This window comes from Drosophila ananassae, chromosome XR (genome assembly GCF_017639315.1).
Source record: "Drosophila ananassae strain 14024-0371.13 chromosome XR, ASM1763931v2, whole genome shotgun sequence".
NCBI classification, from domain to species: domain Eukaryota; kingdom Metazoa; phylum Arthropoda; class Insecta; order Diptera; family Drosophilidae; genus Drosophila; species Drosophila ananassae.
Window position 1 is genome coordinate 8,667,652 of NC_057932.1, and position 16,440 is coordinate 8,684,091.

Here is a 16,440-nt window from a genome sequence, read left to right on the forward strand (position 1 = left end):
ACAAAAAATTATTTTTCAAAATCATTCGAGGATTGGAAAAAACGTTATCACAAGTTTATAATGTCTGATGGGGATTACTTTGAAGTCGGCAAAATTGATATTCACGAATAAACGAAATTTTTTTTTTTGCATTTTCCTAAAGTGTATATATTTAGAAATGTGTTCACAAAATTTTGTGAACACAAAAAATGTTCACAAGAAATGATCCGGTGAAAATTCATTGAGATACACATGTTTAAAGGTAGGGGCGTCCGGTTTATGTAATAGTGAGTTAAAACTTGACACGTTTTTCTCAAAACTACGTTTTTGAAGTCGGTGACCACTCTTACTCGAAAACTAGTGACCCGATTGTCTTGATATTTAGCATGCTTTTTTAATACATAGTATTAGTCTCTAGTACTTAAGCGAAGGATTGATTTTTTTATGCAAAAATTGTATTTTTACAGCTAAAGAACTACCGCTTTTTTAACGACAAACGATTGGTCAACTTTGATAGGTCGCTATTTTGTCGAATATATATTTTTTTTAATATCCATCGATTAAGTACTAGATAAACCCTTCAGAGGGTATTATAATTTTGGTCAAAAGTGTGCAACGCTGTGAAGGAGACATCTCCGACCCTATAAAGTATATATATTCTTGATCAGGATCACCTCCTGAGTCGATATGAGCATGTCCGTCTGTCCGTCTGTCTGTTTCTACGCAAGCTGGTCTATCAGTTTAAAAGCTATCGAGTTGAAACTTTCCTTTCCTTTGCAGGCAGTATATAAGTCGGAACGGCCGGGATCGGTCAACTATATCCTGCCATAGTTATATATATAGCTGCCATATAACTGATTGATCGGAAATGCCATAACTTCGTTGTTTTTCAAGTTAGAAGGATGGGACTTTCTATCCATTCTAATTTGGGCAAACTTATACGATCTGCCAAATTTTGTAAGGATCGGTCGTCTATATCCTATAGCTGCCATATAACTGATTAATCGGAAATGCCATAACTTAGTTGTTTTTCAAGTTAGAAGGATGGGAGTTTCAGATTCCTCTTTGGGCAAAATAATTCGATATGCCAAATTTCATAAGGATCTGCCAACTATATACGATCCGCTATATATCTAATAATATAAGATGTGTGGCGCCATCTAGCGGACTGCGACTCAACTGCAAGGGTATATCAACTTCGGCTCCGCCCGAAGCTTTCCTTTCTTGTTTGATTTCAAACGATCCAGATTTCCACAGTCAGACGGAGCTCACTTCGACGGGGCATAACTTTAAAACTGCCCAATATTTTCTACTTTTTTTTTCAAATTTAAGTTAAAATGATGTTCTTTCGCATAAAAAAGCGATATTTCAAAAAAATTCAATAGTTAACGAGAAAAAAATTCGGGAAAAATGTCTATTTTTTGGCGCTCTAACTGCGCATGCCCTCTTAAGGGCTACCTCCCAACGCAAATAAAAAACAAAATCGTTAGAGCTCATTAAAATAAATATTAGAACAAAAGTTACTCACATTTCAGTAATAAACACCCTCATTTTTTTTTTTTTAATTATAGTTCAATAAAAATTTGTATTTTGGGAAATGCTGTAAAAATGATTTTTTCTTCAATAACTTTTAAAGGGAGACTCCTTTTCGGATCCGACGGAGGAGTCGGATCGAGATGGTTGAGGTGTCAATCAAAACGTATTTAAGAGTTAAATGAGTATTATTATATTATACATTATATGTGTATATAGTGTCTCCTCGCGCAAGCTAAGACTGCGGTTCGTCACCATGTGAACTGCCATCACAGTGATGCGCATGTAAAAAGAAAAACATTCATAACTGAACACTTTTAAAAAATTTTTTTTTTATATATCCAAAAGTAAATAAAAATATTTTTAAATATTTCAAACCTGAAAACATTATATTTTTTTTATTACTTATTGCAAAGAAATTTTTATCAATGTTTATGTGTCCTTTTCAAAATTAAAAAAAAAAAAATCAAATCAATTTATTTTTAGATCTACTGTGAATTAGTTTATCAATAAATTTGTTAAAGAAAAGGTTTAAAATTGGCAGATTTGCGTCTGCCAGATTAAACCACAAGATTAGATTTCACTGCTAGATTAAGCAACTTAATTGCTAAAGTGGCAACACTAGTGTTGACAGCTCTCATACCAAGAATACTTTTATTATCATACTATAAGGCTGCATTTTTGCATAAAAGAATACGAAGTCTTCCGCATTTGAATTAATTTTTGGCAATCAAGCAATTAATAAGTAGATATGGTGACGCTTCGGATAATCACAATTTGTGTAGTATTGCATTTATTTTGCAATGTCATTTGGACACACGCCCAGTTTGCAAAAGAATTACCGGAAGAGTTTAGGCCGAATTTTCCTATTCTAGAAAGGGACACTTTTCGCAACAAATGTATTGCTGTACTTGGCGATAAAGTCGGCAGCAAAGCTTTTGATGAAATAGAGTCTAATTTTGGCGTGTTCAGCGAATGCATGGTAAATATTGTAAACCACACGGCGATACAGCAGGAAATTCAAGAAGCGACTCCCCGAGGCGAACTAGATGTTGTTTTTAATAAATACTGCAACAAGCGGTCGGATGCTATACACTGTTTTGACGATTTTACATCAATTGTTTCACCATGCCTTGAAGAGGATGAACAGGAGAGCCCAGTAGTAATAAAACGCATCGTTCAGAGCCTGCTTAATTTCGTCTGCCACAAAAATGGCGACCAGATAGCTCTTTTTATTGGAGAAAAAGGACCAGAGTGTCTTCAAGCTGAGAAGCAGAATATCCAGCAGTGCTTCAATAGCACCTTTTCTACATTCTTCGATTCCTCGGACTTCACCGAAAATAAAGAAAAATCAATGCCAAAGCTTATTGTGGGTCAGAAGCAATGTGACGTCATTCTGAGCCTCCAGACATGCGTGGTTGCTCGCCTGGAGACTTGCCCAGACATTACACCAGCAAATCTGGTTGAGTCTATGTTTAAGTTTATTAGAAACGAGACGTTATGCCGCAAATATCAGAAATCGCACCCGGAATCTGCAACTATTAGCTCGGGAAGTAAAGGATTCATCCAATTGTCATTTATTTCATTTTTTTTAGTCTGGCTATTATATTTTAAACCAACGTTTTAAAAATGTTCCTACATATCTTTGAGCTTTAAAGATTGTGCCCCGAAATAACGATTTATCTCATGTTTACCAAATGTCTCGAATTCAAAGAAAGTATTTTTTTTAAATAAAAACTATATGATATTCGAAAATTATTACACCACCAAAATCGAAATATACAAAGTATTTAAAGAACTTATCACGAACAAAGTAGGCGGCTAAAATTAATTCCTAAAATAATTTTTTTTTTATTTACATAGCTATGGTGGCGGATGGTTTTTGTTTGGGATTTTTTTGAGAATTTAATCAAGATCGGATAGCAAGAATATTGTGGCAAAAATATATAATTGTGTATATGTTGTATTTGTAATAAAGTAAAAATATTGAGTAATATTAAGTAAAGAAAAATTTATTTACATATGTTGGGCTAAGCAGCCACCAGATAAGCTAATTAGAATATTGAAAATTTGTTTAGCTGCAGCGGCATTTAATATTCTCTTTTGCCTCCCAGATTTGCATGCACTTTGTTGTCATTTGTAGCGCATGCGCTTTTGGGAGCTTTGGAAGATCTTTTGCGCCAAAGCTGTTCTTCTTTTTGCATATGTATTTTTGGAGTTGTTATTGACGGGCCGCTTTTTTTATTGCGCGGAATTAGCTCTCAATAAATTGAATATACACTAGTCGGCATATATATTTTGACTTAGCGATGCTTCATTGTCTTTTTCAATTATTTCTTTATTTAAAGGAAAACAATTAGTGGTTTAATTTTAATAGATATTAGTAATGTATTAATACCAAAATAACAATTTTAAGTTTTTTATAAATATATTTTGTATTTATTTTTTAATTTAAACTAAAAAAAACTAAATTCAGTATTTTCACACGGCTCGATCGGAAATGGCACAACCTTAACTGCAAGGGTATATCAACTTCTGCTCCGCCCGAAGTTAGCTTTCCTTTCTTATTTTTTTTAATGTCGCAGTCTGAAAATGAACTGTTATATTAATTTTTTTGTAGATTGTTTTAAGCATACCAATTTGTAGGTAGGTGCACTAAGGTTCGAATCCGGTGAGTAATTATTAAATATAATTTTCAATATTAATTAAGTAATGTTACTTAACATATTAATTTAGTTTACAACATAAATTAACAGCAATTTTTAAGGAATACATAAAAAAATAATGATTATCAAATTAGAATATTGTAAGGGGAAATTTTTTTCTTTGATTTTGGGTTATGAATGCGACCTGATTTAGCCACGATTTTCAGCGCGGTCAAATTCAGGTCTGAAATCAGGGTGATTTCGAGACAATTTTCACGCCGAAATCCGGATTCGAAATACGTGCGGATTCTTGGCTAATTCATGCCTGAAATCAAATTCCGGACCGAGAGGACATTTTCAAAAATTTCAATTTCAAATTTCGGGCTGCTTGTTCTAGATTTCCGGGCGGATTCCGGGGTGATCCTGGGGACAAATTGAACACGATTTGTTATTTATTTAGGTTAATAATTTGATCTTTATTATACCCTTGCAGAGGGTATTATAGTTTTGATAAAAAGTGTGCAACGCAGTGAAGGAGACATCTCCGACCCTATAAAGTATATATATTCTTGATCAGGATCACCTCCTGAGTCGATATAAGCATGTTCGTCTGTCCGTCGGTTTCTATGCAAACTAGTCTCTCAGTTTTAAAGCTATCGAGTTGAAACTTTGCACACATCCTTCTTTTTCTTGCAAGTAGTACATAAGTCGGAACGGACGGGATCAGTCGACTATATCCTATAACTTCCATATAACTGATTTATCGGAAATGCCTAAGAGAAGAAATTGATCAAGTTTTACCACATATATCGAATTATATGTGGCCGTGTAATGGCGATGATCATCATTGTTTCTAGTACATATCATTTTTGAAATGTATGTGTACCAACTAAAATTAAAATTTCTTCTCTTATGTGTACCGCGGAAACTGTGGGTGATAGAACCTATGTTTGTTCTGGACTTTGGTTCAGGGGAGCCTAAAGGTTATGGAGCAGGTAAAATTATGCGTGGAGGAAAAAAAAAGTTGGAAATTGTCGACCTGTGTAATCACTTTGGAATGAGCAAAATATTCAACATCAGGTTCTTACTGGAATGCTAGTCGAAGTCGACCTGCGAAGACGGGAGATCAAATTTCAAATTGAAAAAATAGATGTCCGATCCTCAGCCCTAACGAATATGTCCACAAAAATCGCTCGAGCCATTTCGGAGGAGTAGAGCTACTACACCGTGACATAAGAATTTTATGTATTAGATATATATTTCATTATAACTAAAAACTGGCAGATTCATCTTTTTTCCGTTCCCGCAGATTCCTCTGGCAATCTTTCACATTCTGTTGGGTTGAAGCCATGCTAAAATCTTGGGTGCGATCTCGAAAACAGGATTTTAATTCGGTCGGTACACTCCTGCAAATTCAGGAGAGTTGCATGACAACAGGTTGGAGCTTTTAAAAGAATTTTCTTTACCAGTGAGCACCACCACAAAGTGTTAATGGTTTCAAATTTTATTAAAAAAAGTTTAAGTGGGTGTTTTATTTTAAAATGCAGGACATTTAGAAAATATAATGTATTGGGAAAACAACGACCAGTTTTTTAAAGAGAGCTTTCGAATGAAGGAGAACCTTTTCAATTTTGGCGCCTTTAATTTTTGTCATCATTGCTTACAATTACGTTGTGAATGTTCAAATTTTCACAAGCAAGAAGAGTCGTATTTAAAGTCGCATAAAAAAAAGTACATCAATTTAGATTTGGACTAACTGGGAATTTTTTTGCATGTTAAGCTTTATGGATTACCCATAGAACGGATGATGTGGGTTGGAGCTCAGTGTAGGGTCCATTAGAAAGTACGATCAAGAAGCGATATTATTTAATGCTGTAAGCCCACACTCTTAAGGAATCTAATAGCCGCATGTGTTTCTTTTGATTTAAATAAAATGTTGAATGTATTTTCTTTATTAAACAATATTTTAAATAATATCGTAGAAATTATTATTATATACATTAAGTATTATCTAGACATGCAATTTTTTATGGATGTACTAACTTGATGTGAATTTCTTATAAATTAACTTTATTTCAGTTTTATCTTGGGTTATTAATTCTGCTGCCACATATAATTTTCATTTTATAGTTTACATATGCATGTTCGTGCATACTATCCTAGCACTACCAGTCACCCATGAAATACCCATGAACCACCCGTGCGTCCCCCTGATCACCCATGAATTTTGTACTGAAATTTTTTAAAAAGTCCTCTGGGCCCTGAACTCGATTTCAGGCATGAATCAGCCCTGATTCCGACTCCGGATTTTGGAGTGAAAATTCTCTCGCCCTAATTTACACCTGAATTTCAGAGCTGAATTAGCCCCGAAAGGATAGCCTGATTCCGCGCTGAAAATCGTGGCTTAATCAGACCGCAATCATGACCCAAAATCATAGAAAAAAAATTTCCCTTATAATCTCCTACAATTGCTGTTAATTTATATTGTACCAAATGAAAACTAAATTAATATGTTAAATAACATTAAATTATTAATATTGCAAACTATATTTAATAATTACTCACCCTTTAAAACAATCTCAATTATAAAGAATCCCCATTTAAAAAATATTGAATATAACAGTTTATTTTGAGACTGTGATAGTAAAAAATAAATTAAAGTAAACAAAAATCAACTCCTAAGAAAGATTTTCTGCTGGGAATCGAACCCACGACCTTAAGATTGACAGGCAGATATCTTTATCATTGGACCATGCGGTTAAAGTTTTCCGCGCAAAATATATAGAATGACAAAAAAGTATTTGTGAATACGAATATCGAATATGCGTTATTTCGAACTCTAGCAGCTGTAGAGGGCCGGCAGAATTACTTCGCTTATTTTTTTTTGACGTTCGAAAGGCTACCCTTACGAAACTGTTTTTGTTTTTGTTTTCGAACGAAATTTGACATTACGGCCTGAAAAGGCGGTGACATGAATTTCAGTACTGCTTGGTTGTCACTTTTTATTTACTTTTATTATTATTCAATATTTTTATACCCTTGCAGAGGGTATTATAATTTTGGTCAAAAGTGTGCAACGCAGTGAAGGAGACATCTCCGACCCTATAAAGTATATATATTCCTGATCAGGATCACCTCCTGAGTCGATATGAGCATGTCCGTCTGTCCGTCTGTCCGTCTGTCCGTCGGTCCGTCGGTCCGTCTGTCCGTCTGTCTGTTTCTACGCAAACTAGTCTCTCAGTTTTAAAGCTATCGAGTTGAAACTTTGCACACACCCTTCTTTCCTTTGCAGGCAGTATATAAGTCGGAACGGCCGGGATCGGTCGACTATATCCTATAGCTGCCATATAACTGATTGATCGGAAATGCCATAACTTTGGTGTTTTTTAAGTTAGAGGGTTGGGAGTTTCTACACATGTTATATTTGACCAGAATATCTTATGTACAAAATTTCGTAAGGATCGGCCGACTATATCCTATAGCTGTCATAGAACGATCGAAATTGGCATAACTTTGGTGTTTTTTAAGTTAGAAAGATGGGATTTGGTAGAGATTCTATTTTGGGAAAAACAATCTGATTTGTCGAATTTCATAAGGATCGGCCAACTATATCCTATAGCTGCCATATAACTGATTGATCGGAAATGCTATAACTTCGTTGTTTTTCAAGTTAGAAGGATGGGACTTTCTGTGCATTCTAATTTGGGCCAACTTATATGATCTGCTAAATGTCATCAGGATCGGCCGTCTATATCCTATAGCTGTCATATAACTGATTGATCGGAAATGCTATAACTTCGTTGTTTTTCAAGTTAGAAGGATGGGAGTTTCAATGGATTCCTCTTTTGGCAAAAAAATTCGATTTTCCAAGTTTCATAAGGATCGGCCAACTATATACGATCCGCTATATATCTAATAATATAAGATGGGTGGCGCCACCTAGCGGACTGCGACTCAGCTGCAAGGGTATATAAACTTCGGCTCCGCCCGAAGTTAGCTTTCCTTTCTTGTTTTTATATAATTTAATTACAGTGTAATACTTTACTTTTTTTTAATTAAAATTTTGTTTACTAAAATACAAAATCAATCGCTTTTAAAATATACCACCATGAGTTGTTTCTAGCATATAATTTTAAATTTATCATTGAGAGCTCAAATCTGGCAACACTGTCGGTGATGTTAATAAGTTTCAGAAATAGCTATACAAAATCTTTCTGTTGGGTACACAAATTCAGTTTATCAATTAAATTTAAATGGTCATAAACTAAATAAGCATTATGGAGGCAGTTGGGACTTTAAATATGGTTTCAATCGGAGCCTCTATTGCGTTGCGATTCGTGTCTATTTTTATGACTTGGATATTGGCATACGAGTACTGGATAAACAAATCGTATGCCTTTAGTGCCTGGACAGTAGGGTCAATCATTGCGCCCATGGTCATTACATCAGTCATATATATAGTATATATATTATATACACATGTAAGCACTCATAAAATAAAGTAACAAAACATGTAACAAAACACAACATTTTAGCTCGCAAGCCATACCGAAACGCATCCTCGACCAAGGCGTGTTCTTAAACATTCTACTCTTTTATCTGTTCCGAGATTGTTATGCCTTCTATTATACAAGGAAACTAAAAGAAACAATGGAGGCTGCTGACCGTGAGGGGGAGATAATGTAAGTGAATCGTCAGGTGACTTAACTGCCTTGTACCCATATATGTACATTTATATCAGTGGTTCCCAAACTCTTTTCTCTCATAGACCACTTTCAAAACTTTGCTGGATCCGGTGGACCCCCTGCAGCTAAATAACTATCAATTTTCGTAATCAACGACAAATGAACAGTTTTGGAAAAAAAGGTTAAAATTTATTGCTTGATAGGGTTTTAATCATTTGATAATAAAGTCGACTGAACAAATTTTAAATTTTAATTGATTGTGCTGCGAACGCATGTCAAAAAAGAAGAGTTGGCCAATCGAAAAAGTAGCTCATAGCACAAGTACCAATCAATTTTTACAAATTTTAATTAAAAAACGTCAAAACTAAGTTGCAAAAAGAAGTAGGTATATCCTTGTGTTGTAGATATTTATTCAAATATTAAAATTATTACACTAATAATTATTATTGTTATAACAGTCGTAATGTTATCAAAATTGAACACTTATAACGTAATGTAACTTCTACAATGGTAATTAAGAAAAATATATATAATTTTAATGAGATGGATGTGCTTGATGTATGGTTAGCAAATTATCAATATTTGGCTTGAGTTTTGTAAGAAATAACCGCAAATCTCCCCGTTCTGTGATATTCAATCTGCTCCTTTTTTTGTTAATAAGTTTGTAACGGCACTAAAACTTTTTTCGACGAGATATGATAAGGGAAACGCTATGAGAAGCTTTTGCGTGATTGCCCACAATCCAGGATATTTTTTAAGTATTTCTGCCTGCAACCAAAATTTCTGATACCCTTTTTTAAATGTCACTTTCAGCTCCTCATTAGTGCTGAGCTCGAGTAGCTCCTCTTGTAATATCACATTCTCCACTTCTGTTTCATCAAATGGATTTATGATCCATGGTGGTATTTCCATCGACAGAATGTCTTCAAATATAGTTTTAAAATCACCATACAGGGCAATCAAATGTTGAATGTATGTCTGAATATCTTCATCAAGGCATTCTACCTGCAATAAGTTTGAAAACTGTGAAAATTCGCGCCGACCAATATTTCCCTTCATAAACTTCAATTTACCAATAAAAGCTGAAATTACACTCTTTGTTTTATTAAATTAAGGCTGTCCCCTTGTAATTGTAAGTTGAGGTCATTAAATTTTTTAAACAAATCTGTCAAATAGGCGACGTCTGCTTTAAAATTGATTATGAATTCATTTGCACGTTTGAACAAGTATTGCGGACGGGACGGTTGCCGGCAGCGGCGCGTCGACGACAAGTCTCGACGCGTTGTACTGAATATGGAACCAATTTTTACAATTTTACAGGGTTTTACAAGTAACAATCGCTGAGCTTCTCAAAATATTATCTGCCTATATTGATAGGAGAAGTCAAGCCAATATCTTAGTTCTTCACTATCGAAACCAAATTAATTTTCATGCACCCCCGCTTACAAAGTGTAGACCCCCATTTTTTGTTACACCCAACGTAGACCCCCGTCGAGTCTCCCGTGGACCCCTAGGGGTCCACCTGGACCACTTTGGGAACCACTGCTATAGGATATAGTCGGCCGACCCTTATGAAAACACCAAAGTTATGGCATTTCCGATCAATCAGTTATATGGCAGCTATAGGATATAGTCGTCCCTTCCAGGCCGTTCCGACTTAAGTACTACCTGCAAAATAAAGAAGGATGTGTGCAAAGTTTCAACTCGATAGCTTTAAAACTGAGAGACTAGTTTGCGTAGAAACCGACAGACAGACGGACATGCTTATGCGACTCTGGAGGTGATCCTGATCAATAATATATACACTTTATAGAGTCGGAGATGTCTCCTTCACTGCGTTTCACACTTTTGACCAAAATTGTAATACCCTCTGCAAGGGTATAAAAACAATTTTATGGCATATCCGATCAACCATATGATAAACACGTATAATATCTAAAATAAATGCGCAAAGATAACAAATTAAAAAAAAACTGGAAATTACGTTTTTCAAGTTTTTCTAGTTAAACCAATTGTTGAATGAAACAATTTATTTTGGGTGTGCGATGTAAAATAATAAATATTAGAAAAGTATTGGCGGAATTAGTTTGCCTAGTTTTTTTTTAGCCTTTAATCCATGATTGGGCCAAAAACGGTGGTGGCTGTAATTTAAGTAAAGCAGTGTTTTATTTATATGAATTATATGCTCAGTGGGGGCATATGGGGGCATTTGTAAGTCTTCTCATTAAGACATGAGATACTGAAACACAAAGCAGAATTACATCAAAATTTGCCATCAAGCAGCAAAGTCCGAGGTTGGCCGAGTGGAGAGCGTCGTGGTTCCTAACACGGGGGGCCTGGGTTCGAGTCCTAGTTGAGTCAATGTTTATGTTTTACTTTTTAAGCCCTTTTTTATTTGGATTTTATTTTTAAATAAATAAATTAAAATCTGAAAAGATATACTCCATATATTTTAGGGTATTGACCAAATATATGCAGACTCCCAAAAGCAAAGTTGCCAATCAAATACACACACACATGTATAAGTAAATGCAAGATTCACAGGAGGCTGCACATAATGGGTAGCTGCATTTACAGGACTATATCTTAAGTTAACGGATTTTGCTCAGATGACTAAAAATATATATAAAAAAGAATAAAGACTTATTAAAAAGGTGTTATTCGATTTTTATTATCTTTTAGTACAACAACTTAAAAATTTTTATTCGTAATTTTTACGATTACGATTATTTCGGAAAAGGATTCGCTATTAACATATAAAAATCAGTGTAGACTAGTAAAATATAAGTTATAGACACAATTCCAACTCTAATAATAAGTCAAATTAAATTTTATAAATTTAATCTAAATAAATTATGCAGTAATCGTAAAAGAATTAATTAGATAATTTTTACCAAAAAAATTGCAAAAAGTTTAAATAACTTTGGGAGAAATTTGTGTAAAAGTAAAAAATAATCATTAAATTGGAGCTAGTGGGAACATTAGAGTCACCAGACAAAATGTTTTCTTTTTTCCTCTGATCAAATCCCATCCCTCTAACTCAAAAACACTATATATGGTATAGATTTTCCTTAATTTAAAAATTAAGGAATTAATTAATTCTTTTATAAAAAGTAAGAATTTTTACGATTGAAAATTAACCAACGTAAAACCAGCAGTGTACAAGCATGTTCATCTGTCGCTTTCTACATAATTTGTCTTCCAAATTTTAAGCTATCGTCATAAACATTTTACGATATTTCATTCTTTTTTTTTTTTTTTTTTTTAATAAAGTTCCACATAGCTTTTTTTCAGACTTATTTTTATGTTCTAATTAGTAAATTTATTATGTAAAATTTATCCGAATGGATATAAAATAATATCCAATATGTGAATAGTATCATGGAGTAGTAGAACTGATAGATAGGGCCACCATAATGTAAATACATACATACATACAAATGTATTTCAGTGAGTTGGCAAGCAAGAGAAGATGATCGACTATCTGGAACCAGTCGGTATTTGAGCTAGTGTTTGGTCCCAATTATATTGTTCACGTAGATGAACCGAACCGGTTCGGGCTCAACCTTAGTTTATTTATTCGAAGCTAGGCTCAGTTCAGCTCGTCTAGTTGGCAGTGTGTATTTATGCAGCTCATTAACTTTCACTTTGCTTATAACGAGCTGTGAACAAACCAACACGGAAAATACTATTGAATCGGTGCTAGAACTGTGGATGCAAATCCGAGATTTGAATCGGGATCAACGGGAGAAGCATGTAAACAATTGCGACGATGGCGACAATGGCATCCAAATACGAGTGCATTTTAAGCGACTGTCAGACGAAGAGCATACTATGGGAGGACCCCGATTTCCCCGCCGTACAGTCTTCCGTTTTTTATTACCAGACACCTCCATTCACATTTCAATGGAAGCGCATCGCAGAGCTAAACCACGCCCAGGCGATCTTCCTTAGCGAGGGAGCCGAGTTTGACGTGGTGCCCGGGAAGATGGGAGACCGCTGGCTAGTCTCATGCTTGGGTGTGCTATGTTCGCTAAGGAATCTCTTCTACCGCGTCGTGCCCGCTGATCAAACTCTTGTCAAGGCGCATGGCGTCTTCCGCTTTCGATTATGGTGGTGCGGCGAATGGGTCGAGGTGCTCGTCGATGACCGTCTGCCTACAATCAACGGTCGTCTAGCCTTTATGCAGCCTCAGACCTCTCAATGTTTTTGGGCTGCGCTTCTAGAGAAGGCGATTGCTAAACTGCACGGCTCTTACGAAGCCCTTAAGTATGGTACGCGCTCCGACGGGCTAACCGACTTACTCGGCGGTGTGGTGCGCTGCATGCCGATCGTTAAGGACACTATTCGACCACAGACACTTAAGGATCAGTTAGCCACTACCTGCATCGTTACCTGCCTGGCATCTAAGAATGTTTCGGTACAAAAGAAGAACGTGGCAGAACGACTCCCCAATGGAATCCTGCTAAACGTCAATTATAGGTATTAAATCTTTAAGAATATTATATAAAATTTGCTTCTCCCTGTAGGTAAATTTCTTTCAGTTTCTTTACAATTTCCACGATAGTCAAAGGTAACAGAACAACAGACTGTTCCCAGAGTTATAAATATAAATTAATCTTTAAATGTTTCAAACTTAAAAAACCCCTGTGGAACAAAGACTTTGGAGACTGTGGAAAATTATTGCTAATATTAGAAAGGAATATGTTCCAAACGCTGTTCAGGATGTGTCTCAGCATCCAAATGTTTTTACGGGTATTACTTGCTCATATCAATTTGTTATGCACGAAAAAGGTACATATGCATGTATATACATATAATAAAATATGTAACAATAGCAGCAATACATTCTGGTTCAGACGACCTCCTTGTTTGGCAAAAAATTAATAACTCGAGAACGAGACAATATTTTTTATTTCTGCTTCTTGTATTCTGTTTTTAATAGCAAACTGACGATTTTTTAAAAGAAAATATTCGTGGTATTCACTTAATACACTTTATTTATGTAATAAGGCTCTAAAATCTCTGCCCTGTCAATATTTTTTATGTCATGGCGAAATTATCTTTACAGACTGGAAACTCAACTGTAGCATCCTCCAAATTAATTTCTGTTACAATTAATGTTTGGAGTTCTTATAATACATAGCCATCAACATTTTTACACAATTGTAATTTTCGCAAAATGTTTTTTTTTTTTTCCAAAAAAAGGGGGTTATCTGAACCGTGTTTAATGTTTTTTTTCACATTGAATAATTTTATTGTGTGACAATTATTATTTATTTTGCAAGTGAATAGCTTCCACAAACTTTACTAATTTAAGCATGTGCACTTATATGAAGGTTGAATAGTAATGAAGTTTTGATATAATTCTATTAGTTTGCAAGATAATATTGTGTAAAATTATATATCTTAAAGATACAATGTAGTGAAAAATCTTTGTCAAATAGTTAAGAAGAAAGTAATAGGATGCCACAAGTTAAAAAGAGTTATATATTTTTTTTAGGCTTTCCAGTTTAGACAAAGTGGAGACCCTCATGGGGGATTCCGTGCAGTTAATCAGCATAAGAGATACATTTTCCACCAAACCCTTTGGAGAAAAAACGCACTTCCTTGGCGATTGGTCGCCACTCTCAAAGATGTGGGAACGTGTATCGTCAGCAGAACAACAGCGTTTGGTCAGTCACCTGGGCCCAGGCGAATTTTGGATGTCATTTTGCGACTTTGTACAGATCTTCAGCAACTTGGAAGTAGTCTACCTCGATTCGGACACGGCAAACGACGAGGAAATGCTTAAAAATCGGCCTCTCCAATGGAAGATTAAAATGTACCAAGGCCAATGGAAACGCGGAGTGACGGCTGGAGGCTGTCGAAACCACGAATCGTTTCACATAAACCCCCAGCTATTAATTTCTGTGCAGGAACGGCAAGATGTCGTAATCGCCCTCAACCAGCATACAGCTGTGGAGCCAAAAGTTATTGGATTCACAATGTACACATGGGACCGTGACTACGGTTTCAATGAGTGCCTGCAGAAGGACTTCTTTAAAAGCCACGTGAGCCTCCTCAACTCAGACTACGGAAACACGCGACACGTGAGCTACCACACGCAACTGGAAGTGGGTCACTACGTACTCATTCCTACTACTTACGAGCCAGCTGAGGAGGCACATTTTACGGTCCGCATCCTAGGAACAGGATCTTTTAGACTCTCTTGCCTTGAAACAGAAACCATGATCCTGCTCGATCCATTTCCCGCTCTTAAAACTGAGGAAAACGGTGTTAAGGGAAAGAGCGTGTGTCAGTACGAACCCATTTATATGCAGATAGCTGACGAAAACAAGACCATTAACTGTTTTGAGCTTCACGAGCTCTTGGAAGCATGTCTTCCCAATGATTACATAAAGGGTTGCGCCAACATTGACATTTGCCGTCAGGTGATTGCACTCCAAGATAAGAGTGGCAGTGGGCGCATTACCTTTCAGCAATTTAAGACCTTTATGGTAAATCTGAAGGCCTGGCAAGGTGTCTTCAAGATTTACACTAAGGAAAAAGCTGGAATATTGCGTGCAGAACGCTTACGAGACGCCCTCTGTGATATCGGTTTCCAGCTCAGCACCGACATCATGAACTGCCTCATCCAGCGCTACATTCGCAAAGATGGCACACTGCGCCTTAGCGACTTTGTGTCGGCCGTCATCCACCTCACCACTGCCTTCAACCAATTTCACTTGAAGAACTACAGCCAAGTGAATGTTATCGAGGTTCATCTGAATGACTGGATTAAAAGCATCTTGAGCTCATAATCCAACAAATGGCACAGTGTTCCTAATCTTTTTTCTATTGGCAGTTTAAATATTCTCAGGTGCTCAGATTATATTTCAAATATTTATAAAAATCATTGGATTTTTAATTGAGATTTTTTTATATTTACAATTTTTCTTAAATATTTTATACCAATGTTATAGAGCATTTCTCAATACAATTTATTGAGTGTTTCCATATATTTATGGAAACAATCTGAGAAGAAATATACCAAAAACTTGTTGGAATGCTATCTAAACCAGTCCTATATTATTTAAAAATTTGCAATACTTTTAAAATTTGACTTTTAAATTTATTAAAAATTATTTAAAAATTCATCGAACTTTAACCCATGTTATGGCTTCTATATCTATTCTCGAAGACTTGCAACTAAAGTACATACTCAAACATACTCACAAACGGGCATGGCTATACTAGCTTGGATAGAAATTCTGATCAGTAATTGCATATTCAGTGAGCAACCGCTGCCGGGGTACAAAATTAAAACGTTAATACTTTTCACATTGAAGTAGATATCTAAAGCTTTTATTCCAAGCTTTTTTTCCATTCTAAAGAAGCTTTTTACCTTCATACAACATGCTGAACACAAAAAGGCATATTAAGGACACCTGAACACTGCCAAAAAACATAACTTTCAAGGAAGTGCGTTTTAAATAACAAAAACCATTTAAATACCCTCTGAGATTTCTACATTTAAGCAACTCTAGTAGAAGAAATCTAATAAAGGCTTTAAAAAAAAGTTCTTTGTTTTGTAATTTTTACTCTATTTATACTTA

At 35.4% G+C, this 16,440-nt stretch overlaps 3 protein-coding genes across 7 annotated transcripts; all 3 read left to right on the plus strand.

Moving 5' to 3' along the window:
- The first annotated feature begins 2,094 nt into the window (after positions 1–2,094).
- On the plus strand, positions 2,095–3,267 carry LOC6501846 (27 kDa glycoprotein). Its single transcript, XM_001967132.4, has one exon. It carries the CDS (start codon positions 2,264–2,266, stop codon positions 3,137–3,139), a length of 876 nt encoding a protein of 291 aa, XP_001967168.2. The 5' UTR covers positions 2,095–2,263; the 3' UTR covers positions 3,140–3,267.
- A 4,851-nt stretch (positions 3,268–8,118) lies between these two features.
- Positions 8,119–9,935, plus strand: LOC26513704. 2 transcript variants are annotated; one of them, XM_044717326.1, is made up of 4 exons: positions 8,119–8,658; positions 8,693–8,839; positions 8,926–9,023; positions 9,656–9,935. In XM_044717326.1, the coding sequence occupies exons 1-3, from the start codon at positions 8,435–8,437 to the stop codon at positions 8,969–8,971; spliced, it is 417 nt and encodes a 138-aa protein (XP_044573261.1). In that variant the 5' UTR covers positions 8,119–8,434; the 3' UTR covers positions 8,972–9,023; positions 9,656–9,935. The 2 variants fall into 2 exon arrangements, 1 of the variants encoding a protein (XP_044573261.1); XR_006507724.1 differs by having other exon boundaries at positions 8,130–8,638.
- Positions 9,936–12,282: 2,347 nt separating this feature from the next.
- Positions 12,283–15,938, plus strand: LOC6501867 (calpain-C). Of its 4 annotated transcripts, none has more exons than XM_044717461.1 (3): positions 12,283–13,324; positions 13,387–13,636; positions 14,346–15,167. In XM_044717461.1, exons 1-3 carry the CDS (start codon positions 12,615–12,617, stop codon positions 14,634–14,636), a joined length of 1,251 nt encoding a protein of 416 aa, XP_044573396.1. In that variant the 5' UTR covers positions 12,283–12,614; the 3' UTR covers positions 14,637–15,167. The 4 variants fall into 4 exon arrangements, with proteins under 4 accessions (XP_044573396.1, XP_044573397.1, XP_001967166.3 ...); XM_044717462.1 differs by having other exon boundaries at positions 12,284–13,324; positions 13,387–13,597; XM_001967130.4 differs by lacking the exon at positions 13,387–13,636 and having other exon boundaries at positions 12,287–13,324; positions 14,346–15,938.
- Positions 15,939–16,440: the final 502 nt, after the last annotated feature.

Bases quoted from the DNA above. Each gene is read 5' to 3' on its own strand.
- LOC6501846 (XM_001967132.4), top strand. From the start codon at position 2,264: ATGGTGACGCTTCGGATAATCACAATTTGTGTAGTATTGCATTTATTT.
- LOC6501867 (XM_001967130.4), top strand. From the start codon at position 12,615: ATGGCGACAATGGCATCCAAATACGAGTGCATTTTAAGCGACTGTCAG. The intron at 13,325-14,345 runs GTATTAAATCTT...TATTTTTTTTAG, and splicing joins CTGCTAAACGTCAATTATAG to GCTTTCCAGTTTAGACAAAG.
- LOC26513704 (XM_044717326.1), top strand. From the start codon at position 8,435: ATGGAGGCAGTTGGGACTTTAAATATGGTTTCAATCGGAGCCTCTATT. The intron at 8,659-8,692 runs GTAACAAAACAT...ACAACATTTTAG, and splicing joins GTAAGCACTCATAAAATAAA to CTCGCAAGCCATACCGAAAC. The intron at 8,840-8,925 runs GTAAGTGAATCG...TTTCTCTCATAG, and splicing joins GACCGTGAGGGGGAGATAAT to ACCACTTTCAAAACTTTGCT.